Source organism: Podarcis pityusensis, assembly GCF_964106645.2.
Source record: "Podarcis pityusensis genome assembly, chromosome: 9".
Classification (NCBI taxonomy): domain Eukaryota; kingdom Metazoa; phylum Chordata; class Lepidosauria; order Squamata; family Lacertidae; genus Podarcis; species Podarcis pityusensis.
In genome coordinates this window covers 2,490,819-2,517,410 of record NC_138034.1, presented here as the reverse complement: position 1 = coordinate 2,517,410, position 26,592 = coordinate 2,490,819, and the positions used below count along the sequence as shown (strand labels likewise).

Genomic DNA, 26,592 nt, shown 5'->3' with positions numbered 1-26,592 from the left:
TTCCTGGGACAATTTGGCATCTAAAATAATCACCCGTAAGTACTCAAACATCGAACAATTGGACTTCAAATAAGAACTGGTGATTAGAAAGGAATTGGACTTAAGAATTTATCCTAATTTGGTACTGAAACGGGAAGGTCTAAACAGGAAGTCAGCCTTCTGTTTCTTTGTAGCCAGAAGAAAGCAAAGATAACGTACACTAGAGCTTAGAAAATCACTTTTAAAGGATCGGTTTTCACCATTTAAGATCGTTGAACCCCCCTTCGGTAGCAGGAGAAGAAGGGGGATCTTTTTTGGACTGTTTAAACCTGCAGAAGTGAGTTTAAAGTAAAGTAACTTTCCACCGTCCTGACCCTGGAGCGGGGTGTCAGAATTGACGTTTTGAAGCTCATTGACCAGAGACAAATGTTTTTGACAGATAGTTAAAAGAAGAGTAACATTGTGATTCCACTGTTTCCTTTCGCATTTTAAAGGAACAAATATTGACAAAATATCTTAAAAAAGAAACTTGGTTGCTATTGTTTTTAAAAGAAAGAACAACCAGAAGTTTTCCCCCTAGAGGGGGACTGTGAAACTGTAACCAATTCTAGGGAGCTTGCAGCTGCCACAGATTACAACCGTGGGAAAGGACTTGTGACCTTGCAGGACAATGTTTTCAGAAGCACTGTTGGGTGCTTTCTGTAAAATAAATGCCCTATTGGATCAGTTAAGTCAGAAGACGGATTTGATGACTAATGCGGCCAGAACATTTGAACAGATAGTGGGAAACTATACGGAGCCCACCCAGGAACTTAAACAGGAGTGTGCCATGACAGAACAGTTGAGAGAAGAGGATGTTGTTGAATCTTGGGCGCCAGAAAGGGAGGGTCTTCTGGTCCAGCAGGAAAATGAGCCTTTGGATCTGACAAATGAACTTGGAAAAAACCAGATTTGGAAAGACAAAGTTTGGACTGATTTGGAAATGGTGGGTTGGACTGACCCCCCTATGCAGGGATGTTTGGACTTTCCGAGTCTGGCAATGGGCCGTCAGAGGTTTGGAGCTGTTGGGGCTTCCAATTTTGGAGGGAATTTGAAACATGTCTTAAAATACCACATGGAGTCTAGTCTGGACTATGGGAAAGGGGCTGATTTGTTGAAAAGGGTCAAAAACACTACCAAGCTGGAGTTCCCACGAGTGAAAGGAAAATATGAAGAAGAGCTGCGGAAGGGGCATGGAAGAGATTTGAAGGCCTCGGATATAAGATCACCAGGTTAATGTGCCAGACTATTGGGATAAAAAGGACTGACAATCCCGGGACCGGGGGGAGGGGACGCTGGAAGAAGATTGGATTGTTTTTATTTCTTTTTTCTATCATTAGGAATATTTTATAAAATTGATGAACGTTGGAAAAATGTTGAAATGAAATTACTTGGCTCTTGTAAAAATGTTTAAAGAATTAAGTAAAAAGGTAATGGTTATGAGAAGTTGGTAAAAATAAGATTTAAGTCTTAAGCGTTAAGGTTTTTTAAAGATAAGATGAAAATAGAGTAAGGTAATGTAAAGACAGAATATTATGAATCATGGAAAGGATTTGCTGTGACAATTATTAATCAAGATACAAGAGATGGGAGGAGGAGGAGGTCATGGAAAGAAGGTAATGAAAGTGGAGAATTTGAGAATGATGGTTGTATTTTTTCTTTTTCTTTTTCTGTTTTTGTCTTTTTTCTTTGTAATTTTAAAAAATTCTTTTTTCAATAAATATCATTTAAAAAAAAAAAGAGAAGCTTTGAGCCTGCTTGGGGGGGGGGGGTGACTTCGGGCCTCGGTGAGGTCACCTGTCCTCACCTTCCTTCAATATCATCATCATCATCACCATTTGGGTCAATAACAGGGCCTATAAGATACAATATAGTACATTAAAAACACTCTTAAATACACCCTTAAATGTAGAATTAAAAGCAATATAAAATGTTTCGCATTTCGTATTAATTGACAAAATCCAAAGGGGGGGGCAGCGGCCCCTCCCATCCTAGGAATCATCTGGCCCTTCGCTCCCCTCCGACCCGCCTCCTGGCCCCCGAGCGTCCCCTCACGCAGGCGACGCTTCGGGCATGATGGGAGTTGTAGTCCACCCACGGGGACAATGGGATCCGAGTCGCGAAGCGCGGAGAAGACCCAGGCGGGCGGTCTGGCCCTTCGTCTCTATGCCCGCCCCTCTTGCTCAGCAGTGCGCAGGCGCGCGGCGCCCGCCATCTTTCTCGCTTTCGGAAAGAAGCAGCGGCGGCGGCGGCGGCGGCGGCGGTGAGTGAGGCTGGCGGGGGCCGAGGGGCCTCGGGCGGCTCCGGGCGGCGGCGGCGGGTCCTCGCGGCCCCTGGTGGCGGGGCGGGGGTCCGGGGGGGCGAGGGGCCTTGGGCCGCAGGCTCCTCAAAGAGAGAGGCCGCCGCTCCTTCCCGGGATGACTCGGCAGGTTCCTCTGGCTGGGCCGCAGCCCGACCGGGGCAGCTCGGGGGCGGGCAGGCAGGGATGGGTTGGGCTAGATGACCCCCCGGGGTCCCTTCCAGCTCGCCTCTCATGCCAGGAGTAGCTTTCTGGCAGACTGGAGCTCAGCAGATGGAGCTGCCGCGCAGCGAGCGACCCCGCCATTCCTCCTCACGTTTGGGCGGCCTGCCCTGCGAGGGAGCCGGGTGGAGAGGCAGTGCTGCTGCTGTTTCTTTGTCTGTTCTCTAGATCCATTTGTTGTTATTTGAAACAGTGCAGTTTTGTGGAGGTCGGGGAATAACACCCGCTCCCCCCCAAAAAAAAAAATTAGTAGGAGCATTTTGCCAGTTTTCCTTAATGTTTGTTTTTGAAGGGGAGAAGGATCTCTATCCTGTTTCTCTTCTAGGGGTGTTTCAGTTTAGAACACCATCCTTTTCCTTTGTAACCCCCTGTGTTTCTCTGTGAGATCGTTTATGATTATGTACACACATTTGGACGTTAACTTTGCCGAGAATAACATTTCATACACCTAAAGCTTGAAGTGGTCTTGTGCCAATGTTAAGAAAATGTTTTAAAAGTGTGGGAAGAAAGGGATGTTGCTTAGGAAAATGCTTAGGGTTTTTTTTTTTTTAATTGACATATTAACGCTTGAATTGAACTTATACAACAACTTCACAAGCTCATCGAAGAAATCTGGGAGAGAAGATCCCAGCAGACGACAGGAATGCCAAAATTATCAATCTCTTTAAAAAAAGGTGATAGAATGGATCGTGGAAACTATCGAGGCATCTCTTTATTAACTGCAGCCGGCAAAATTTTTTGCAAGGATATTAGCAAACCATCTCTTAACAATATCTGAGGCTACCCTTCCTGAATCCCAAAATGGTTTTAGGCATTCTAGGGCAGGCATCCCCAAACTCGGCCCTCCAGATGTTTTTGGGACTACAACTGCCATCATCCCTAGCTAACAGGAGGGATGATGGGAATTGTAGTCCTAAAACATCTGGAGGGCCGAGTTTGGGGGTACCTGTTCTAGGGGACAGTGGACATGATTTTCACCACTTGACAGCTTCAAGGAAAATGCGGAGAGGAAACCAACTCCTGTATATAGCGTTTATTGACCTGACTAAGGCCTTCAACACTGTAAATCATAATGCTTGTTTACGAAGCTATTGTACTACCAGCCTTACTGTATGCTTGTGAAACATGGGCCACTTATAAACACCATCTCCAACTCCTCAAAAGATTCCATCAGCGGTGTCTCCGAACATTTTTACACACTTGGGAAGACAGGCAAACTAATGCCAGTGTACTGGAAGAAGCAAATATCACCAGTGTCAAAGCAATGATTCTTCAACAGCAGCTTTGTTCAACTGGTCATGTTGTGTGGATGCCTGATTATCGTCTTCCAAAGCAACTACTCTATTCCGAACTTAAAAATGAAAAGCGTAATGCTGGTAGTCAATAAAAGAGGTTTAAAGACTCCCTCAAGGCAAATCTAAAACAATGTAGTATTAAACTGACAACTGGGAAACATTGGCCTGCGAGCGCTGCAAAGCCTTTACCAAAGGTGTTGTGGACTTTGAAGATGCTCGAACTCGGGACGAAAGGGAGAAACGTACTAAGAGGAAGGCACGCTTGGCAAACCCTCACCGTGATCAGCTCCCGCCCAGAAACCTATGTCCCCACTGTGGAAGGAGCGTGGATCCAGAATTGGCCTCCTCAGTCACCGACTCAATGTTAAAACGGTGTTCATGAAAAACAATCTTACGCGATCACCAGAGAAGAAAGAAGAAGATACTCTCTAATTCTGTAGCTGCTTGGGGGCGGGGGCGGGTAATTCATAGTACAGTGGTAGCTTGGTTCTTGAACTTAGTCCGTTCCGGGAGACCATTCGAAAACCAAGGTGCGGTTTCCGATTGGCTGCAGGAGCTTCCTGCACTCAAGTGGAAGCTGATGTTGGGCTTCCAAAAAATGTTCACAAACTGGAACACTTACTTTTGGGTTTGCGGCATTCGGGAGCCAAGCCTTTTGAGTACCAAGGTACCACTGTAAAAGCAGAACTTCCGTATACCAGGGATTAAGGGAAGAGTTTCCAGGTCATGGTAGGCTGAGCATTTCTTCCCCTAGAAAATAATTACTGAATGTAGCTGGACAATATTCCCTTCTCTACTCATATATAAAAGCTTGTGCCATTATAAATCTGTTAATATTTAAGATGTCACAAATACCTTTGATGCTACAAAATCTAAATACCAGCTTGTGCAAGGACTTTTAACTTGGTTTACTGTAGTCAGGATAGCTCAGTTGGTAGAGAATGAGACTCTTAATCTCAGGATTGTGGGTTCAAGCCCCACGTTAGGTAAAATTGTATATATGGAAGTTTTATGATGGCCTATACTTGTAATAAGGGACGCGGGTGGTGCTGTGGGTTAAACCACAGAGCCTAGGACTTGCTGATCAGAAGGTCGGCGGTTTGAATCCCCGCAACAGGGTGAGATCCCGTTGCTCAGTCCCAGCTCCTGCCCACCTGCAGTCCCAGCTCCTGCAGTTCGAAAGCATGTCAAGTGCAAGTAGATAAATAGGTACCGCTCCGGCGGAAAAGTAAATAGCATTTCTGTGCGTTGCTCTGGTTCGCCAGAAGTGGCTTAGTCATGCTGGCCACATGACCTGGAAGCTGTCCGTGGACAAACGCCGGCTCTATCTGCCAGTAAAGCGAGATGAGCACAGCAATCCCAAAGTCGTCCGCAACTGGACTTAACGGTCAGGGGTCCCTTATACCGGTATTTGTAATGTCTATTAAAGGTTTGGCGAAGTAAGTAGATTCCTGCATGGCAGGGGGTTGGACTAGATGATCCTTGTGGTCCCTTCCAACTCTACAATTCTTTGATTCTATGATTCATCTGTTTCTAAAACAGTGTTTGGTAAGCGTGGGATGTCACTGGTATATGCAATTAAAGCTGCCAGTTTTCTTACTGGTCCTGGCAGTCTTTCTCTCAGAAAAGTAGCAGATGAAGCTTTTCTTGCCATGGATGAATGGTAGGAATTTCCATGAGACAGGCTTGCTGTTAAGGGCTTTGCAGAACATTCAGGAAAACGTTGGCAATCCTGTGTGTGATCCATCTAACACCCATTTGTTTTCTTTTGCAGCATACTACAGTCTACAAGCACCATGGTGAGTTTCTGTCCTGTTTCTGTGGAAGATGGGTATATTTTAGCAATGAGGGTGGGAGCAGTTTTCAGATTACATAATGTAAGAACAGGCTGCGGAATCACACCCGTGGCCTACCTAGTCTAGTATCCTGTTTTGACAGTAGCCAACCAGATGACTATGCAAAGCCTGCCAGTAGGGCGTGAGTGCAACAGCACTTTCCACTCCTGCAGTTTTCAACAACTCGTGTTGAGAAGCACTTTGGCCGTAGAAGATAGCCAGTAGTAGATTGAGGCTCAAGCTGTATGAAAACAAGGTTAATGAAATGGGGGGAGGGGCTATGTTGACAGGTCCACAGATATATGCAGAAAAAAATTTTTTTCACTGTTCAGAATATAAAAAATGAGGTTTTTATGAAAATCAGAAGTGTGGGCTCATTTATGGGATTTCCATGCACTTAGAACATGAAAAACAATAGACCTATGTGCCAAGAGTGACTGCCCCTTCCTTTTTGACAACTGCTTATCTCCCAGCACTCGATGGATGGGTGGTTGCCTGCTCTTGATGAGGTTGCATTTCCTCTGAAGGAGCAGGTACACAGCTTGTGGGCACTTCTGTCGCTTGAGGCTTAGGTGGCCTTGGTGGCGCAGTGTGTCTTCCATCAGTTTTGGTTGGTGGCCTGACTACACCCCTATCTAGGCAGGGACAGTCTTAACTACTGCTCTCTATGCTCTGATAACCTCTAGGCTAGATTACTGCCATACATAGGGCTGCCTCTGAAGACTGTTCAGAAACTTCAGCTGGTGTAGAATTTGGCAGTCAGGTTGATCACTGAGGCAAGACGGTTTGAGCATATTGCACCGATCCTGGCCTGACTGCACTGGTTGCCAGTTAGTTTCAGGACCTAATTCAAAGTGCTGGTTTTGACCTATAAAACCTTAAACAGCTCTGGACTCCCATACCTCAAGGAGTACCTGGACCCTGCCATCATCATCAAAGGCCATTCTTCATGAGAGGTCTGGAGGGTAGCAACACAAAAATGGGCCTTCTCTGCAGTGGTTCCCCACTTTTGGAATGCTCTCCCCAGGAAGGCTTGCCTGGCTCCTTTGCTACTTATCTTTGGTATCAGGCAAAAACATCCCTCTTCTCCCAGGCCTTTGGCTTATTAAACAATCTATGGTCCTTAAAACTTGAGGGTTTTGTTGTTGTTGTTGCTGTTATGCTATATATTTTTGTGTTTTTTATTGTAAGCCATCCTGTGATCTTGGGGTATAGGACAGTATATAGATCAGAAACAGAAATTTGTGCCTCTGACATGCATTGACATGGAACCCAAAGTAGAGTTAAGGACCCCCGTTGGGTTTCAAATAGACTGTCTTTTGTGACACAGTTCAGAAGGATAAAACTAGCAGTGGATAAGTTTAGCAGCTACCTACCCAGATGTTTTTCCCCAAGTTCTTATTTTTCCAAGTACTATGGATGTTGCAGTTTATCATTTGAATGGTTTGTAAATTAAATAATCATCTTTGCAGTCTCGAAGATATGATTCACGAACGACAATATTTTCCCCAGAAGGTAATTGCATTGCAACATTTCAATTTCTGTCTTCATCAGCTGCTCTGATAAAAATGAAATGATGCTGTTTCCAAGGTGGCAGTTACGGAGCTTTGTGAATGGTTCATTGGTTGTAATATTTCATTTTTACATTGCTGTAATCTGCCTTGAGAGGTTGGCTGTGTACTGGAGCATAAGGATTTGATCTCCTGGGTTGCCATAAGCAGCAACTGAAGTTCACCTGAGGATAAACTCCTGTGCACACTTACCTTGAAGTACATCTCATTGAAAACAGTGGAACTTGTTTCCCGATAAACATGCGTAGGGTAGCACTGTGAGCATAATGCATGTGAATATTAATTATCTTAACTATCAGTTTTATGGGTTGTAACCAGATGTACTGACAGAAAGCTCTTTCATCCAGTGGACCCTTCCATTAGTGGAATGAAGCTATATTTACCCATTCTTCCAGGCCACCTCCCAGTTCTCTGGAGCAGGTTTTGAATGTTATAGTTGCAGAGGGGATAGGAAGTTGGTAAAAGAACTACAACAAAAACACCCTCATTCCACTGGCAAAATTCTGCACGGAATTAAAGAGTCTTCCATCAGAATGAAGGGCACCCTTAGTTACAACCATATGCTGTTATTTTACACTAACATTATTTCTAAAAGTGGCAGTCTTTATTTATTATTCTATGTGGACTTGGTCAAAGTGGATTGGAACCAGAAATAGCTTTCTGCAAATGGAAGGATTCCTTCTGTTTGCAGAGGAGACCCCAGTCCAGCCCAGGCTCCCACAGGAGAAAGGGTAAGTCAGTGATTTCTGCCCATTCCCCTGCATCTCCCACATTTTCCAGAAAGCTGCCCTGCAGGGTCCGGGTATCCTCGTGAGAGGTGGCACTGGGGTCTGCAGAGTGGAGGAGGAAGGGGCAGAAATTGCTGAATCACTCTTTTGCCCAGCAGAGCGTCCGAGTAGAACTCTCCTTGTGGGAAGTCTGGGTTGCATGCTATATATTTTGTTCTGGACCAAAAGAATCCCTGGCTAGGACACAAATGAAGGAAATTTGATGCTTGTGTGACTCTGGCCTAGAGTTTAAATCAGTGACTCAGCTGCCACTATTACCTCCTCAGGTCGCCTGTATCAGGTTGAATATGCCATGGAGGCCATTGGACACGCAGGCACCTGCCTGGGGATTTTAGCAAATGATGGAGTCTTGCTGGCAGCAGAAAGGCGCAACATCCACAAACTTCTGGATGAAGTATTTTTTTCAGAGAAAATATACAAACTCAATGAGTAAGTTGTATGCCCCTATGTTTTATATATTTTTTTGTTTAAAGGTGGTACGATTATAAATGTTTTGAGGAAAAGTCTCAGCTCAGTGCCCCAAATTCAATCTCTCACATCTTCAAGTAGGGCTAAGAAGAGACCCGTCTGAAATTTGGAGGCTACTGTCAGTTAATGTAGAAAATACTGAGCTAGATGGACCAGTGATGTGACTCCATATAAGGCAGCTCCCTATTTTTCTGCAAGTTCAGGTTATGAGGTATTGACGTCTTTGATCCCTGCCTTTTTCAACTTCCATTTACAGGTGTCTCTTTCAGGGCTGCTGCCATAGCAACATTTTTCTCCTAGCAGAAATAATACTGTGCTAACATTCCTTTTCTGTAGTGAGTTGATGTATAACTTTGCCATCAATTTCTATGCATTCAGAAACATTCAATAGCATTCCTATATTTCAGCAACAAAATATTCTGTATTTGATTTCTCTATAGTTCTTGCCATTCCTCTTCTAGGCAGCAGTAGTAGGAGCCATAACTCTCCCCTGGACTGTTAAGGAATATTTTACCATATCAACAAATTAACTTAATGTTTATTTGGTTTAGGCTCCATACCAATTTAGGCTACCCTTTCTTTTCCTAAATCCAATCCTTAAATTACTTACTTTGTTTTCCTTCTGCTGAAACAATAGCTATCATGTAACCCTCTTAAATTCAGCAAGAAAAGCATTTAGTAAAAACAGGTTAGAACTATTGAGACACAAAGTACTTTTTGTCAAGAAAGCAGATACAGCAAAACTTTTTTTAATACCTCTAGCAGCTGTTTACAGTTAATTTTCTAGGACAGTGCTCTCCTTTCCTACCTTCCAGTTTACCCTTTCTGCCTTTGTTTCTGTGTTGAAATTTTGGCAGGTGAAGCGTTTCTGTCTGGTACTTCTGGCTTGTTTGCAGTGCATCTTCTCAAGTGTACCCTCCTGTGCACCCTATCGGATGCTGAATCTTTCGTATCTATACATCCACCTATTTTTGTTGTTATCCAGTAAGAGCACCCACCCAATTCCTATGCCTCCCCATCCATTGTTTCATGCATCTCTGGCTGGGCAGGTGCCCTTACTTTGGGATGATCCATATCTGGACTTCCCAAGTGTACGATTTTTTGTTATCTTCTTACAAACGTTTGTGAGCGGTGTCAGTATTGTTGAAAAATATTTGATGTGACCAGAGGAGAGAAAATTGTTTATCTACTTGTTTTCAAAAGTCCAGCTGTGTGTTTCATTATGATAATTTGTGGATTAGTTTTGATGACATAGAAGCACACGCACTGTGTTAATACAAGTCGTTTGATAAACCCATATAATCAGCAAACTGTTTCAAGTAATGACTATGTGCAGTGAAGATATAGGCTCGGTTGGAGCTAAGTGTGCTATGGTGTTATGAAATAGTGCCTCTGCTTTATAAAATGGTACGTGAAGCTCACAGTCAAACACAGTGATCTTCTATATTCCAGGGATATGGCTTGCAGTGTGGCTGGCATAACTTCAGATGCCAATGTGCTAACGAATGAACTGAGGCTGATTGCACAAAGGTATGTTTGTTTGTTTGTTTGTTTGTGTGTTTGCATTCTTCTGCCCTGCCCTTCCACCTGCCCAGGGCTGCCAGCGGGAAGGTAAACGGCGTTTCCGTGTGCTGCGCTGGCTCGCCAGATGCGGCTTTGTCACGCTGGCCACGTGACCTGGAAGTGTCTCCGGACAGCGCTGGCCCCCGGGCTCTTAAGTGAGATGGGCGCACAACCCTAGAGTCTGTCAAGACTGGCCCGTACGGGCAGGGGTACCTTTACCTTTAAATGACAGTGCAGGCAGGAGAGAATAGTAAAATCACAAGAATGGTTGGAATCTTTAAGAGACAAATTCATGACAACTGATGTTAGGCTTGGAACCTAAAGTCCAGCAGTATGACAAAGTCACCAGACATACTTGTTTTCTTCTTGTATCAAAAGATGTTACTAATATGTAAATTCTGAAATAAAGACAATGTGTGACTTTAGATTTCAGACTTGCTGTCTAAAATTAAATGGAAATATTTCCATGTTCAAAGGAGCCAATTGTTTAGACCAGCCTTTTTCGATCTTGGGTTCCTAGATGTCGTTGGACTACAACTCCCTTCATCCCTGATCACTGGCTATGCTGGATGGGACGGATGGGAGTTGTAGTCCAACAGCCTCTAGGAACCCAAGATTGAGAAAGGCTAGTTCAGAATGTACAAAAAAACCCCCAATGTTCTGTAGTTAGATCCTAATCAAACCTATCATAAGTAAATCTTACTGTATTTAGTGAGATTTCCTTCCTGTTAGTCTTTCATCTTTAGCCGTAGTCTGCAGAGATTAAGCAATCTGTTGATGGTGCCTTACTTTAAAGTTTAAAGCATATGAGGTGATATCCAGTGTTGTTCACAGGGACTTCCCCCTTCCTCTCCTTTTGCCTGCTCTAGGATGTAATAATGTAAAGGTAAAGGACCCCTGACAGTTAAGTCCAGTTGCGAATGACTCTGGGGTCGCGGCGCTCATCTCACTTTACTGGCCAAGGGAGCCAACGTTTGTCCGCAGACAGTTTTTCCAGGTCATGTGGCCAGCATGACTAAGCAGCTTCTGGCGAAACCAGAGCAGCACACAGAAACACCGTTTGCCTTCCCGCCAGAGCGCTACCTATTCATCTACTTGCATTTTTGGCATTCTTTTGAACTAGGTTGGCAGGAGCAGGGACCGAGCAACGGGAGCTCACCCCATTGCAGGGATTCAAACCGCCAACCTTCAGATTGGCAAGCCCAGGAGGCTCAGTGGTTTAGACCACAGTGCCACCCGCGTCCCACCCTAGGAGGTACCACCTTGCAGATCTGCTCTAGGGTGTACCGCTGCGCTCTAGAGCAGATTTGAGAGACATGCAGGAGGGAGGAGAGGAAGGGGAAAGTCCCCTTGTGCCATCAGAAGTCTGTTCTGCTTGCAGATGGGTATTGCAGGTGAGATTCAGTTGTATTCCAGACACTTAAACATGTTTAAATTGCTTCGTAAAACCAGTGGGATGAGTTTTTTGCTTTGACTTGATCATGACCATTGACCAAAATCCCAGGAAAAGCTGCTTGATTTTGGGAGGGACTGAGCTGCCCTTAAAGCAAGGGTCAATTGCATGCCTTGTTAGAAATCTTTAAAAATAGAATAGTCAAAGAGTATCTAGTCACACCTCAGACAGAGCAGAACAATCTTGTCCTCTCAGTGACTTTTTTTTTTTTGCTAAGACAGCAAGATATGTATCCACTTTGAAATTGGACAATGAAAGTGGCTTGATTCCCTTTTTTTCCTTCTTTCTGTGCTCCCCAATTTTTCTTTGTTTCAGCTTCCATTAAATAAAAAAGACAAAAGATAAGAGTGGCCGTACTCTTATTTGCAACCCTACTTCAACTGCTCAGTGACCCAGTTTAGGGTCCCAGTGGATCAGCTACAGAATGCTGACTTGGCTTTTGAATTAAGTTATTTTAAGTAGCATAACAATCCTGCCTGCCTACAAATATTTGGATTTTCTTCAATCCTTTTAATTTATATCATTAAAAGTAATGATATAAAGGCATTTTTTCATTTTCTGGGCAACCTTTTGAGGGCCACGGGCCAGTGGTGGGCAGGGGAATGAATGTACAACAGATTGAGGATGCAATCCAGCCAGGCAAAGCCATTCATAGTACAAAACCAAGAAGAGTTCTGGGGGCCAGATAGAGAGCCCCAGAGGACTGCTTTTGGCCCCTGAGGCTCCTCACCCCTATTCTAATGAGTCTTATAGGAGCTTTGAAATTGTAGATTTAGCACTGTGTCTTTCCTAAGCCGGGTTTTTGTGTGCCGCAGTCCCCCCCCCCCCCGTACTGTTTAACAGTCCCAGTGCAGCTTGATGTAGCTCCTCCAGGCTGTAGTGAAGCAGTCCCTATGGCAGATGCTTGAAGGAAAGGGGAAAGGGATCAAAACAAGACAGAGAAGACCAGTCTCTCCAGTCATCGGGGGGGCGGGGGGTGTTGGAATTTTTGTTTTCAAGCATGTCAATCTGTTGGGGTCTGAAAGTAAAACATAAACATGGTGCTTATTTGTAGCTGATTTGTGCAATTTCTATAGGGATTTTTAAAAATATATATATATATTTGATAATATTTTACCCTGATGCTGTAAGAGTTGTTCCAGGTAGCTTCAGAAGTAGACGGGAAACCATTAATCATTGCACCTGGTGCATTAGCACATTCAAGAGGTCCTTATCATGGTGACTCCCTGTTTGTGGAATGCTCTCCCCAGGGAGACTTGCTGGTGCCTTTGTTACGTATCTTTAGGCACCAGGTAAAAACATTCCTCTTCTCCCTGGCCTTTGGCTAATTAAATAATATGTGGCCTTTTAAGGTGGGGTGTGGGATTGTTTTGGTTTGTTACTATGTTATGTATTTTTGTGTTTTTCTATTGTAAACTGCTCTATGATCCTCAGATGTAGTGTGGTTTAGGAATTTAATAACATGCTTGTAAATATTGTGCCAATTGTTCTAGGTATCTGTTGCAGTATCAAGAACCAATTCCTTGTGAGCAGTTGGTAACAGCCCTGTGTGATATCAAGCAAGCTTATACACAATTTGGAGGTAACATTTTTACCTTTAAAGTGGCAAATAAAAGTAACTAGGAATACAGAGCTCTGCCCTAAAAGTTAGATTCCTAGTCAAGTACAGGAAATCACCACTTCCAACACCAATAATTTAATTCATGGGTAGGCAAACTAAGGCCCAGGGGCCGGTTCCAGCCCAATCACCTTCTCAATCCAGCCCGTGGACGGTCCGGGAATCAGTGTGTTTTTACATGAGTAGAATGTGTCCTTTTATTTAAAGTGCATCTCTGGGTTATTTGTGGGGCATAGGAATTTGTTCTTTTTTCTTCTTCAAAATATAGTCCGGCCCCCCCACAAGGTCTGAGGGACAGTGGACCGGCCCCCTGCTGAAAAAGTTTGCTGATTTAATTATTGCTGCTGGGCTGTAAGCAGCTGGCTCTAATTCTGCTGGCATAGATTGAGCCCAGAGTCAGACTGAAAAATTGACTTTGAGGCAGAGCTCCTTGGAAAGGTGCACTCACCATCCCTGTGTTTGGTGGGAGGCTTCTTTAAGTGGTGAATCGCTCCAGTGGTGCTTGAATCACTTGAGATGGCAGGTCAGTCTGGGGTAGTTAATTAACCAGCAGAACAAATTGTATTTTGGTCCTCTGAATTCTCTCTTTGGGGGTATAGATGACATGGATCTTTTATTATTAATTTGCCTCTGCTTTTTAATTAAGAAATCTGCCTATTGACTATTGCAAGGCTTGAACGGAGTTGTTTGTTGTGTCTGATTTTCCAAAATGCATTTCAGGTTTTTGTCTTAAATAAATATTTACTTCAAAATAAAACAAGTTTTTTTGGGGTGGGGTGGGGGAATCAGTCCTTAATCACTCTGTATATGTTTTGCAGTTACTTATGCTTGTGTGTTGACTCTTTCAAAGAAACATAAGGGGGAAACTGCATGAGGGCAGGCTGACAAAAATAGGTCTCTGGCATCCTTGTTCTTACACACATCTTGGAAAGAAACTGTGGGGCTGAGGCAGTATTGGAGCTTATCTTAAGCAGCAGAAGTTCTGAACAAGCTACTAAATCCTAGTTCATAGAAAAAGGATTTTGCATTCGTCTTGGCTTTTCCCCTTTTGAAGTGGGACTCTTGGCAAATTGTGCTTCTTAATTTAAATCACTCATAACCTTGTGTTTTAACAGGAAAGCGTCCTTTTGGAGTTTCACTGCTGTACATTGGCTGGGATAAGCATTATGGATTCCAGCTCTATCAGAGTGATCCTAGTGGGAACTACGGGGGATGGAAAGCCACCTGCATTGGAAACAACAGTGCTGTAAGTTTGTCATCTTTCATGCTAAATTCCTTCTTTCGTAATCTTGAACATAACTTTTTTGCAAATAGAGCATCCAGCAGTAAGGTCTATGCTGAGTATCCGCTAGCAGGCTTTGACGCTTCCCGTCTTACATAAAGGCACAGCAGAACTGCAGTGTCATCTTTTATGTTCTTTAACAGGCAGCTGTGTCAATGTTAAAGCAAGACTACAAAGAGGGAGAAATGACCTTGAAATCCGCCCTTGCCTTGGCTGTCAAAGTCCTGAACAAAACCATGGATGTCAGTAAACTCTCTGCAGAGAAAGGTGAGCCGTAATGCGTCTTTTCTTGTGAGGCATTAAGATGCCATCACAAGAGGTTTTGGCCTTCCCTCTGGGAAGTGTGTATCTGTTTAATAAATGCTACAGTTGGCAGTGTTTTCTAATGCTCTGTATGTTTGACATATTAAATAATTTAATCTGTCAGCATCATCCATAATGATTTTTCCCTGTCTTAATATGAGTAGCATGACAGTGCCTAATAGCTGGTGGTGGCGGTGGTTGTATTTCCTTCCACATACCGTATTTTTCACTCTATAGGACACACTTTTCCCCCTCCAAAAATTAAAGGGAAATGTGTGTGCGTCCTATAGAGCGAATGCAGGCTGCGTGGCTAAGCCCAAAGCCAGAACAGGGAAACGGAGAGCTGCGGAGCGCTCCGTCTCGCTATTCTAGCTTGGGGGTGGCTGCGCGCAAAGCCTCTGCAGGGCAGCGGGGTGCCTTCACCCCGCTGTCCTGCGGAGGCTAGCAAGGCTGTTCCCAAGCCAGAACAGCAAGACGGAGCCATCCGTCCTGCTCTTCTAACTTGGGGGTGGCTGTGCGCAAAGGAAGGCTGTTCCCAAGCCAGAACAGCGAGACAGAGGGCTCCGTCTCGCTCTTCTAGCTTGGGGGTGGCTGCGCGCAAAGGAAAGCTGTTCCCAAGCCAGAACACCGAGATGGAGCCATCCGTCCTGCTCTTCTAGCTTGGGGATGGCTGCGCGCAAAGCCTCTGCAGGGCAGCGGGGCACTGCGCTCCAAAGGCTTCAGGGATCTTTGAGGCTGGCGGTGGGGGAAAGCAGCGCTTCCCCCCACCGCTAGCCCCACAAGCTCGGGTGAATGCACCTTGAACGCACCTTGTTTTAGAGGGTGAGAACAAGGGAAAAAAAATTTCCCTGTTCTCCCCCTCCTATGGTCCGGTGCGTCCTATAGAGCGAAAAATACGGTATGTCCCAAGATGATGTACAAAATATAATAAAGCCTGCTTAAATAGTTACATAGGAGACGTAGAAAGCTTCCTTACACAGAGTCGAGCTGCTGGTTCATCTAACTCAGCCCTCTCTGCATTGACTGGGTTGCAGGCAGGAGTTTCCCAGCCCAACCTGGAGATGCTGGGGATGGAGTCTGCGACCTTCTGCATGCCAAGCAGATGCTCTGCCCCGGAGCCATGAGCCTGAGCCTTCCCCAAAACACTCCGCAGTTTTCCTATGGGGAAAACAGATCTTTAAAGAAAATTCAGGATTGCAAGGATTCTGACATGCTCAGTATTTTGTTAGCGGAAATTTTATGTTGTGAACAGCCCTGTGATGTTTGGATGAATGGCGGTATACAAATTTCATAAAAATAAAGACGAGGAACTTCCATTATCTGCTGAAGTGTCATAAAACCTTCTATCTTTATCTTGTACTTCAGTGTTTTCTGTTGGCACTGGAGAGAAGCCACAGTTAAGACATTTGCTCTAGTTTGGTGAATTTTTAAAGCAGAGAACGGATGTTGACTAATTGCCAGTTTAATAATTTAAGGCAGTCCCTTTCATATGTCAGTCATACAAATTGACAATATTTTTTGTAGGGGCGACTTGTACCTTCTTCCTTTGGCTGACTCAATTCAAAAGAAGCCTTGGATATTCAAATGTATCATTTATATTTTTCATGTTTCAGTTGAGATTGCAACCCTGACAAGAGAGAATGGAAAGACAGTAATAAGAGTTTTAAAGCAAAAAGAAGTGGAAGTGTTAATAAAGAAGCATGAAGAGGAAGAAGCCAAAGCAGAGCGTGAAAAGAAAGACAAAGAGCAGAAAGAAAAAGATAAATAAGCACTTTGAAGTGGGGAAAATGGGCGTTTTTCGATACACAAATACAGGTCTTACTGGTGGAGTGAAGAAGCTAGTAATGCTGTTTATTGAATCGGGTCCTTTTGTACCAGTAAAACGCGTTGCCCACTTCTTCAGAGAATTATAATTTCTTGGTTCTACTCATCTTTGTTTTTTATTACTTAATAAAACAATACTGTTAAAGTTTGATTGCATCTCTGTTACGTCTAATATACCACTCGTTGAAGCAAACATCTTGGTTTGAAAAATATGGCAGCTTGGAATTGAAGTCAATAGGACCCATAAGATATTTTGCCTCTTATTTGTAGTCATGATGGGGAGGAAGAAAAATGAGGTCTCTGAAATACATTTGTTAGATCTCTTATCCTTCACAGATGGCTAAAGCACAGAAGAAAAATAAGCTCCTTACTACCCAAAATCACATTTAATGCACGTCTTGCCAAGGCAATAATCTTTTGTATTCTCTTAAATTACTCTATGAAGTGATTTAGAAATCCCAGAACGCAATAAATGAGCAATGAATGATGTTTTGTATAATGCATAGCTCCTGGTTATTTTTAGGATGAGTCTGCTAACTAGGAAAAACAAAACAATAAATAATGGATGCTTAAATATTTTAGAAATGTGTCTCCTGGATGCATGGTTTGGTTCTGAGTTTGTCAGCAGGTAAAATGACATTTGGTCAAAAATGGCTAAGAGTGCAATCCTTTTACATATTTACTCAGAATTAAGTCCCATTGAGTTGAATGGAGTTACTCCCAGGTAAGTGTATATAGGGTTGCCACCTCAACCTCTTTAGCACTTAACTAGAAGCAAAATGCATTTGAAATGGTAATTGCTTACTACTACAGATGTTGGCTCATGTTGTCCACAGTACTCTGTCCAGCAAATTGGTGATTTGTCCAAAGATTCTTGCAAATAACATTTTTGCCTCCCCTTGTGAGGAATTGTGATGTAAGCTTTCCCTGGATCGCTTTTAGACATGAACAATAGATCGTAAAGGCAAACAATCAAATCAGTTGAGGCCAGTGAAGTTACCTCTTCATTCAAGGAAACAAACCACAGCTTCGGCCTGGTAGTCTCAGCAGCAATTTCCAGGAGGTCCTGCTCAGATGAAGCAGTTGTGAGGCCTGAAGGTCCCTGCTTCCCCAGTGCCCACTAGGACTCCTCTCCAGGGTCTTTCCCATGCAGTCTGCACACAACCTCCCTCTGCTCTGCCTGTTTCATTTCTCTGGGAGGGAGAGGAGCTGGTTGCAGCAGGAGGGGGAGACTCCCTGGCCTCTTGCGGCTCACTAAACCCTTTCACCTCTTCTGCTTCTGGCACCCCCTCCCAGTCTGCTGCTCCCTCTGACCACTCTCGTCTTCCCACCACCAGTCCCTGGCTCTGAGTCGCCTTCCCCAGGGCGCCTCCCTAGCTGGTTCCCCGACTGGTGCTTCCCATCACTCCTCTTCGTCCAGCCAGTCCATGAGATCCTATGATTAAGATTCAAATCAAATATCTTTATTGCGGTCCATAGACCCACAAAACAGTTTCAAAATAAGATACAGTTAAAACAGCCAAACAGGTGAAAGAGACCGAGGTGGTCATTTTGTTATGTCTAGAACATGATGGTCTTTGTTTCTTGTGACCTCCGAAAGAAACTTCGCCACGGCCAGTGTAATGTCATTTGACCTATCCTCCAGAAGGTCTAATATGGGAGGCTTCAGATTTTCCCGGCAAATTTGCTAGTAAGGGTTTGATCAGTTGATCCCTTGCTTGCTCATACTGCCCACAATGCAGTAGGATATGCTTCATGCAATCGGCGTCCTGAGAACATAAACAAAGCCTATTCTGGTGATTAAGATTAGCTATACTTCTAAATGAGTGGTCCAAGTTCCTGAAAGTACATGCAGCATATTTGAATACTGCTACAAAACGTAATGATACAATTTCACTTCTGCCATTCCTATAAGGGTTGTGTGAATAGTGGCTGCAAGTACAGAACTGTCTATAGAATTTTTCATTCGGCTAAGAATCTCCATGTATATATAGAAAAAGTTAGTTTGAAGAACCTTAACTTTCTTTGCACCTCCATGTTAATAGATCTCACTAGCTTAGCATGTGGGTGCATGCCATAGTTGCACCCGCTACCAGTGTGGGAAGCATCTGCACATGGAAGCACTAATGCACACAAAATGCACTTCCGCCCGAACCAATTGTATCTCAGTTGCAGCTCCGCTCCCCAGGTAATCGCATTGCTGGTTACATCAGGTGAACCATCCTGAAGAGTTATTAACTTGGTCAGGGGAAGGGCACGATCGCAGAGTGAATGTGCCCTTTCTCTGACCAAGTTAATAACTCTTCAGGATAGTTGATCACAAACTTGCCAGGGGGAGGCAGGGCCAAGGGCAAAAGTTAACTTCTGGTAAATTCCCCTTCCCTAATGTAGAGTCTATTTTCCAGTTCAATATTTTAAATATTTTATTTTTCTATTTGCAGAAGTTTAAAGAAAGATTGGCATTGAAAGTCTTTCCGGGTTATTGACAAGTATCTTGCCATGTTCCTATTTTTAGTCGTGGGGTGACATCTGGAGCACTCCTGGAAATGTACCCTTGTAACCTGAAAGCACATGAATCTAAATAGCATAAATTCTTTTTTGTCCATTCAGGCCAATTCCCTAATCAACTGAGCTGAATCAATTTTTTTGATCAGGCACAAAACCGTCCTATGCATGACCCCTCAGAAGTAAGTTCTATCAGACTCCCAGATAACTGTACAGGATTTCAGCCATAAATATCCATTAAAACTTTTCAGTGGTTATTCTTTCAAGTTTTAATTGCTTTAGTGCCCTTAAATAGTTTGTCCTTCCTGGAAAAGAATTAACTGGAGTCTTATGACTAAATGGTAATTTCAAGTTCCTTGCATTTAATCTGTTAAAAAGGTTAAACCAACTTCACAAGAGTTTGCGGGGGGGGGGGGAGACTTTTGCTAGATCAAAAGAACAATCATCCTGGGGTTTTTTAATCAGTAAAACATCACTTTGTTTAAAAAGTAAAGACAACAGCCTGAGCTGCTACCTTCACACCCCGCTTCTGCAGTTCCCAGAACAGTTTGGCGATCTACAGTGGGACACTGGAGACTGCAATGCAAGGATAGGGAAAAAGTGGCCCTCCCACTCTTGTTAGACTACAGTTTCCATCACCCTTACTTATCATGCTGGCTGGAGCTGTGGGAGCCCAACATCAAGATAGCTGTGCATACTTTTGTGTTCTAGATGGACCCTGGCTTCATTGATCAGGGATATTTTTATATTTTGTTTTTTAGTAATATTGAAAGTTGCAAGAAGAAGAAGAAGAAGAAGAAGAAGAAGAAGAAGAGGAGGAGGAGTTTGGATTTGATATCCCGCTTTATCACTCCCCTTCAGGAGTCTCAAAGCGGCTAACATTCTCCTTTCCCTTCCTCCCCCACAACAAACAGTGGGGCTGAGAGACTTCAGAGAAGTGTGACTGACCCAAGGTCACCCAGCAGCTGCATGTGGAGGAGCGGAGACGCGAACCCGGTTCCCCAGATTACGAGTCTACCGCTCTTAACCACTACACCACACTGGCTCTCAGCCGTGTGAGGAATGGTTGAGGGTGTTGGATATGCTTTGCTTGGAGAAGAGAAGGATGAGCAGTGATATGATGGTCATCTTCAAATACTTGAAGGGCTGTCACCTCAAAAATGTCCAAGCTTGCTTTCTGTTGCTCAGAGGGTGGGATTCAACGGATTCAAATGACAAGAAAGGAGATTCTGACTAAACATGGTAAGAGTTGTTCAAAGGTGGAATGGACTCCCATGGAAGGTGGTGGACTTTCCTTCCTTGGAGGTTTCTAAGTAGAGATTGCATGGCCACCTCTCAGGGATTCTTCTTCAGCTGAGATTGCTGCATTGCAGGGGGTTGGACTATATGGCCCTGGGGGCCTCTTCCAACTCTATAATAATCCTATCCTCAGTTCCCTGGGAATGAGCCCCACTGAACTTGGTGGGATTTATTTTTTAGTAGGCATGAATATGATATCACTGGATCACATTTTTTGGCTTGAGTATTTATAAACTGAGAATCATAGATTTGGGAGGGAGGGACCTCAAGTGTGCAGCCCCTGTCAGTGCAGGGAATCCACACTACAATATCCCTCACGGGTGGCCCCCCAGCCTCTGCTTAAAACCTATAATGAAGGAAAGCCCCCACCTTCCAGGGGGTCTGTTCTACTGTCAACCAAGTGGACCATCTGGAAATTCTTCCTAATATTCAGTTTAAATCCTTTTTATTGTAATTTGAGCCTACTGATTTGGGTCCTACCCTTTGGAGTGACAGAAAATAAATTCTTCACAGTGTGAAGTAGTTTAAATGTTTTGCACCATCTTTGCTGTAATTAAAATTCATCTACGGTATATGTAGAAAAGACAGACCAAAAAACAAAACAAACCTCAAAAAATTAAGTCAATTTCACTGTCCAGTACGTACCAAAGGAAACTGCAGCAAAATGGAGGCCGTGTTTGAGGTTCTTGGGTACAAAAGGTGACCTGACAAAAAGATGTTTAGCTATGATCAGTGCTTTTTTTCTTAAAAAATGTTGAGGGGTACTCTCCTTTTTACTCAAGAAAATCACCAGTTTATAGTTCAAATCGAGGGGAAATAAATATAGTAAATGAACAAAAGTACAAAGCGTCACAAAGTGTTGAGGGGTATGCATCCCCCCAGAAAAAAACATTGGCTGTGATTATTGATTTTCAGAAGGATCCAGCTACGTGTTGCTGTGATGTACTGCTATTTAGGGCAGCGGCATCTTTGTGGAATTAGAAGGACATGGGAGACAGGACAAAATGCTTCCAACTAAAGGCATAAAGCTGTTAATAATTCACTAAGGGAGTAAGGCAAGGTGTGTTTCCCTAGGCGGGAAAGCCACAGACGTGAAGAGTGGGTAAGGACACTTGTTTCAGAGCAACCCACATCAGCACAAATCCACTGAAGGTACATGGCAGGGCAGGGTCAGATTTAAGGTGGTGCAGGACTTCCGAGCCAAGGGGACTCATAACAACAACAACAACATAATACTACCTAAAGGGTATATTTATGGAGGTGTCTACTCAAAGCTTGGGGGTTCCAGATTTTGCCCTCATTCAGGACACCATATTACCAAAGTCCGCCACTGGGCAGGAGATTAATACTTTATTCAGAATAATGGGCTAAATCGTGCTCCCAAGCCCCACCCCAATGTTATATGATTGGCAGGTGGGTGGCTTCACCCACTGGTGGAGGAAGAGGAGTGTGGGGGGAGCGCACCGCCCCCGGCAGCGCGATCCCAGTAGGGTGCCATCACAGCTGCCTCCCCGCCCACGCTGGGTGCCCTGCCCCCAAGACGCACACCAGCCCCTCTTGACCTGCAAGAGATGGGGGTGCTAATCATGTGATCCTCTAGGCAGACCAATAGTGTGGCCTAGTATAATGCAGCTGGTTTCATGAAAATATATAATCATTTGTCATAACACCTAGAAAAAGGAAACCAAGGGTCAAGAATCTCCAAGTTGTGCACAAAGGGAAAGTTCTAGGCGTTTGACCTAATAAATTACAGTAATGGTAAAGAATAGAGCTGAAAAAACTTTCAATGGATATGCTAATTTATGCCAATTAAGATTGCAGCAGGCCATTAGATCCACTTGGTGATAAAAAAATAGTGCCATAAATCTGGAACAACACAGCCGATTCAGGAAATGGTTGGCTCCACAAATAAAGCTTGATTGCTGAATGCAATTTGATGGGCAGCACTATAACACATTTTTTTGCTGTTGGAAGAAAATACATTGCTTCATCTAATTCTTTGTGTTGAGCACACATTGTAAAACGAAAGACAAAGGCATGTAATATTCTTTGCAAATTGCCTGTGTGCAATATAGGATTTTGGTGTATATGAAGCAGGGACCCTGCAATGAAGAAAACCGTCAAATAAATCAAGTGCCAGGGGTTTATTGCAGAGCTTTCTAATCAATATCTCAAGCCAGTGCATGATAGATGGAGAGGAAAGTACTATATAAGCAGATTCCTGCATTATATCCACTCACTCACACAACCTGAATGCCATTTTTTTAAAAAAGATCAAAGGTTATTAATTTTATGGAATGATGTGTTTGAAAACTGTTGGTCTAATTATGAATAACACTAATTACATATAAAAGCCATATTTATGTATATGAAACCATTATATTGTTAAATACTTCTATAAGGCAGAAGATTTCACTACAGTCCTATTGCAGTTACCTGAGAAGAAGCAAATAGGCCTTGTGCTGTTGATTCTTCTTTTACTATTCAAATCTACTTAAGTCCTGCCCATATTTTGGTGACTTGACTCTCAACAGGATTCATGATTCGCGTCGCATACAAGCCAGATATTTGCATCCTGTTCTGGTAGTCAGAGGCTCTGGACTTGCATCTATTTTATGGGAAGCAGAGTTTACATCCAAGGGAAAAAGGAAGCTGTCAATGTCCCAAGGTGAGGCTGAACTACTGTGGAACAGCCTGGCACAGTGGTCCTTGGTGCATAATATCTATCTGTATTTACATACTATTATTCATACACTTATTGGTCAACATGTGCGGAATTGCTGTTGCGTCATGGCTTCTTTCTCTCCTTCCCACGAGAGGATCTGGAGAAGTTACACCTCAATCATTTGCAGTGAGCTCAGCGCTTTGACCACCTACAAATGCACGTTTTCACACAACCCAAATAATGCATTTGAATCTCTCCCACCCTATTTATCTTTGCGCTGTATTCAGGGGATGTTTATTTGTCTCGGAAGGGGCAGAATGGTGTCCAGGCATCTGCCACCTGCCACGGATTCTGTAGCTGCCGTCCCTCCATTACCGAGGCAACTGTCTATAAACAATAAACTTCCATAAAAAGTGGCAAAAGTAGTTTCTTTCCCAAATCAGTTTTATCTTAAACCATAGCATGCCCTCAAAGTAATTACTTATGCGTTTGTTTGTTTGTTTGTTTGTTTGTTTCCTTCTTAGGTATTTTTATTGGGTTTATAAATATATTAGGACTCCATCTGGGAATGTAATCTGGACACATTAAAACCAGCGGAGAGAGTTGAAGATAGGTGCTTTACAACAAATAAGCGACAGTCATCACAAGTGTGGTTTTGTTCAATGAACTGTTCAACCAGCGGAGCCTTTCTGATGTTGCCTCTAATGTGGGATCGGTGTTCTGAAATATGAGTCTTAACAGGGCAGGTGGTCTTTTAAAAGACCACAGAAAACTTCTCGTCTACCACTGGAACACTTTAAGTGTGGAGACTGTTGCAACCAGGCTATTGAAAGTGTCTCTTACCATGTCCCTAACAGCTCCATGATTCTGAAATCGAATGGATTCACTAGCTGTGGCACCAGAAACGTGATTTAATTAATTGATTGCCCTTGTCAGTTGATATACATTAGTGCCACCACCCGCCCTGTTAAGACTGCTATAAACTCAACACACTAGTTCCATGTGGACTAAATTCAACATTAGTTCACAGGATTCAAGTAATTACATGCAGCTGTTTGTGGACTTTCTGCCGTTATGTCTTTAAATTTGTGAGCTCTGCCCACGTTTCCTAAGGAGGTTTGACAAACGGAAGGACATTGTTCTCTTTAGTGACTGGGGGTATTAACTAGGTACAGTGATACCTCTGGATGCAAACGGGATCCATTCCAGAGCCCCATTCGTATCCTGAGTAGAGCGCAACCTGCGACTGTGCGTCTGTGCGGGTCGCGATTTGACGCTTCCGCGCATGTGCGCGACGTCATTTTGAGTGTTTGCACATGCGCGAGCAGCGAAACCCGGCAGTAACGCATTCCGTTACTTCTGGGTCACCGCGGAGCATAACCTGAAAACACTAAACCTGAAGCATATTTAACCCAAGGTATGACTGTACAGTGGTACCTCAGGTTAAGTACTTAATTCGTTCCTGAGGTCCGTTCTTAACCTGAAACTGTTCTTAACCTGAAGCACCACTTTAGCCAATGGGGCCTCCTGCTACTGCCGCACTGCCAGAGCACGATTTCTGTTCTTATCCTGAAGCAAAGTTCTTAACCTGAAGCACTATTTCTGGGTTAGCGGAGTCTGTAACCTGAAGCATATGTAACCTGAGGTACCACTGTATGTGCAAATAGATGAGTTATTGTCTCACTTATTTCTTGTAGATATGCCCCTGCTTTAAGCTGTTTACACACTGTCTTCTCTTGTGTATCATTTACTACAAAGGTATACCTTAATTACATATTCTCAACGTATTTTTAATTTTAATTCTCCTTATTCTACTTGTTAATTAATTGCCATTCTGTTACAATAGATTTTGGCAGCTTGATGACTCAGCTCTTTAGCACCGAAACGTTGGATTACTGGAACAACGTCTGAGCACCCAACCACTGCTATATTGTAGCACCCTGCTTGTGGTTAACGCTTAGCTGGAATGAAATATTCAACGCAGCAATAGAGAAATTAAAATAATAATTTGTCAGACAAATAAATGAGAGACACAGTGGTATATGGATACCAAAGCTCTGCCCACTCCAGCCCTGATGGCCAGCACTTATATTTCCTCAGCCCAGCCCCTTTGCTCCTCCTTTGGTTGCCTCTGTCCAATCAGCCTGGTTGAAAATCCTATTGGCTGTTTGCTAGAACCAATCATAAAAGATACACCCATTTCCTATTACCTTTTATGGGAGACAAAGAGCTATATTTCCTTCTATCCATAAATGGCAGACAAGTAGCCATATATCTTACATTTGCCTCGACAAGGCACCTTAATTACCAGATCATCTTTGCCCTATTGCCCTATTGCCCTATTCACTCCAAAACAGATGGCTAAAACAGATGGCTCATGGTAACAGAGATCTTGGGTTCACCTTCTCACACACCATCAATGAAATAAGAATCTAACATAAGAATCTAACATTTCTTACTTTCGAAATCCTTTGCATAATTACATTTAGCCAATAAATTTCATACATTAACATAGCTTTTTAGAAGAAAAGGAACTTAGTAAAAAGGAAACAGCTTCAGAGAGAAGCCTCTTCGGTTTACAACCCCCCTTTCCCCAGCCAGCTGCTGTTCCTATTAGCTCTTGCCCTTTAACCTTATGAAAATATGGCTCAAGTCTAATGGGAGGCACTAGTATTATTTTCTGTTAAACAATAAATCTCACTATTTACCAACTCTTAATTAGTGTTTTTGCAGCTTGATTGTATTCTGTAATATGTAGGGTCACTGTAACCTTTGCTCCCAGCCTGTAATTTCCTTTTACAACTTTGAGGTACTGCTATAAATCAGAGGGGCCCTGTTTAGGAAGATAAACATCTGCCAAAGTACTTAGCCAGCTGGTTTCTGCCTGGCATGAAACACACAAGCATCTGCAAATATATCTTTTAAGCTCATTTTAAAATACAAGCCTTGATCAGATGCCTCATTCCCCCCTTTCAAGCTCAAGGACCTTCATCCCAAGTGTCCTTGATAGCTTGACCTTCATCATATTCCTGAGGTAAAGCTCTGTATAGGGCCATGATATGAGGTAGAGTTTCATTTGAAATCATCTTGCTAATTGTACTTCTAAAACATGAAATGATACATGGCACCATACATAAAACCATTACTACTACCGTCAAGAAAAACAAGCAAGACAATAGTATCCCTTTGAGTCCCGCAACATTAGGTAACCAATTGGTGAGCCATCCCATATTCCATCCTTCCCATATTTGTACTGGGACATGTGCTATACTCTCCATCTTTGTGGCCAACACACGGATTGCCTCACCATTATCAGAAATGTTAAAGCAACAGGCATTCCCTGTCAAGTTCAAGACTCCACATAGGCCTCCCTGCCTGGCAAGTACATAATCCATTCCCATTTTCAGCTGCAAAATGGCGGCTCTACTTTCATCCAACTGTTGTGCAATAAGTCTCAAACTCTGGGCCGTTGCATTGGTTACAAGTTCCACTACTGCTTGCAATCGAATTATTCTGTTTAGATTATAAACAGGATCCCGTGCCCCTTGTATGAGCTCATCAGGATTCCAGGAGGCAGGATCATA

General features: G+C 43.4%; 1 protein-coding gene across 6 annotated transcripts; it reads left to right on the top strand.

Annotated features, from left to right (window-relative positions):
* The first annotated feature begins 2,122 nt into the window (after positions 1-2,122).
* On the top strand, positions 2,123-16,690 carry PSMA4 (proteasome 20S subunit alpha 4). 6 transcript variants are annotated; one of them, XM_081021606.1, is made up of 9 exons: positions 2,123-2,266; positions 5,609-5,633; positions 7,142-7,184; positions 8,295-8,457; positions 9,949-10,026; positions 13,006-13,094; positions 14,246-14,376; positions 14,556-14,679; positions 16,329-16,690. In XM_081021606.1, exons 1-9 carry the CDS (start codon positions 2,124-2,126, stop codon positions 16,481-16,483), a joined length of 951 nt encoding a protein of 316 aa, XP_080877732.1. In that variant the 5' UTR covers position 2,123; the 3' UTR covers positions 16,484-16,690. The 6 variants fall into 6 exon arrangements, with proteins under 6 accessions (XP_080877732.1, XP_080877731.1, XP_080877730.1 ...); XM_081021605.1 differs by having other exon boundaries at positions 2,123-2,269; XM_081021604.1 differs by having other exon boundaries at positions 2,123-2,272.
* Positions 16,691-26,592: the final 9,902 nt, after the last annotated feature.

Bases quoted from the DNA above. Each gene is read 5' to 3' on its own strand.
- PSMA4 (XM_081021601.1), top strand. From the start codon at position 2,124: ATGGGATCCGAGTCGCGAAGCGCGGAGAAGACCCAGGCGGGCGGTCTG. The intron at 2,282-5,608 runs GTGAGTGAGGCT...TTTCTTTTGCAG, and splicing joins CGGCGGCGGCGGCGGCGGCG to CATACTACAGTCTACAAGCA. The intron at 5,634-7,141 runs GTGAGTTTCTGT...TCATCTTTGCAG, and splicing joins TACAGTCTACAAGCACCATG to TCTCGAAGATATGATTCACG.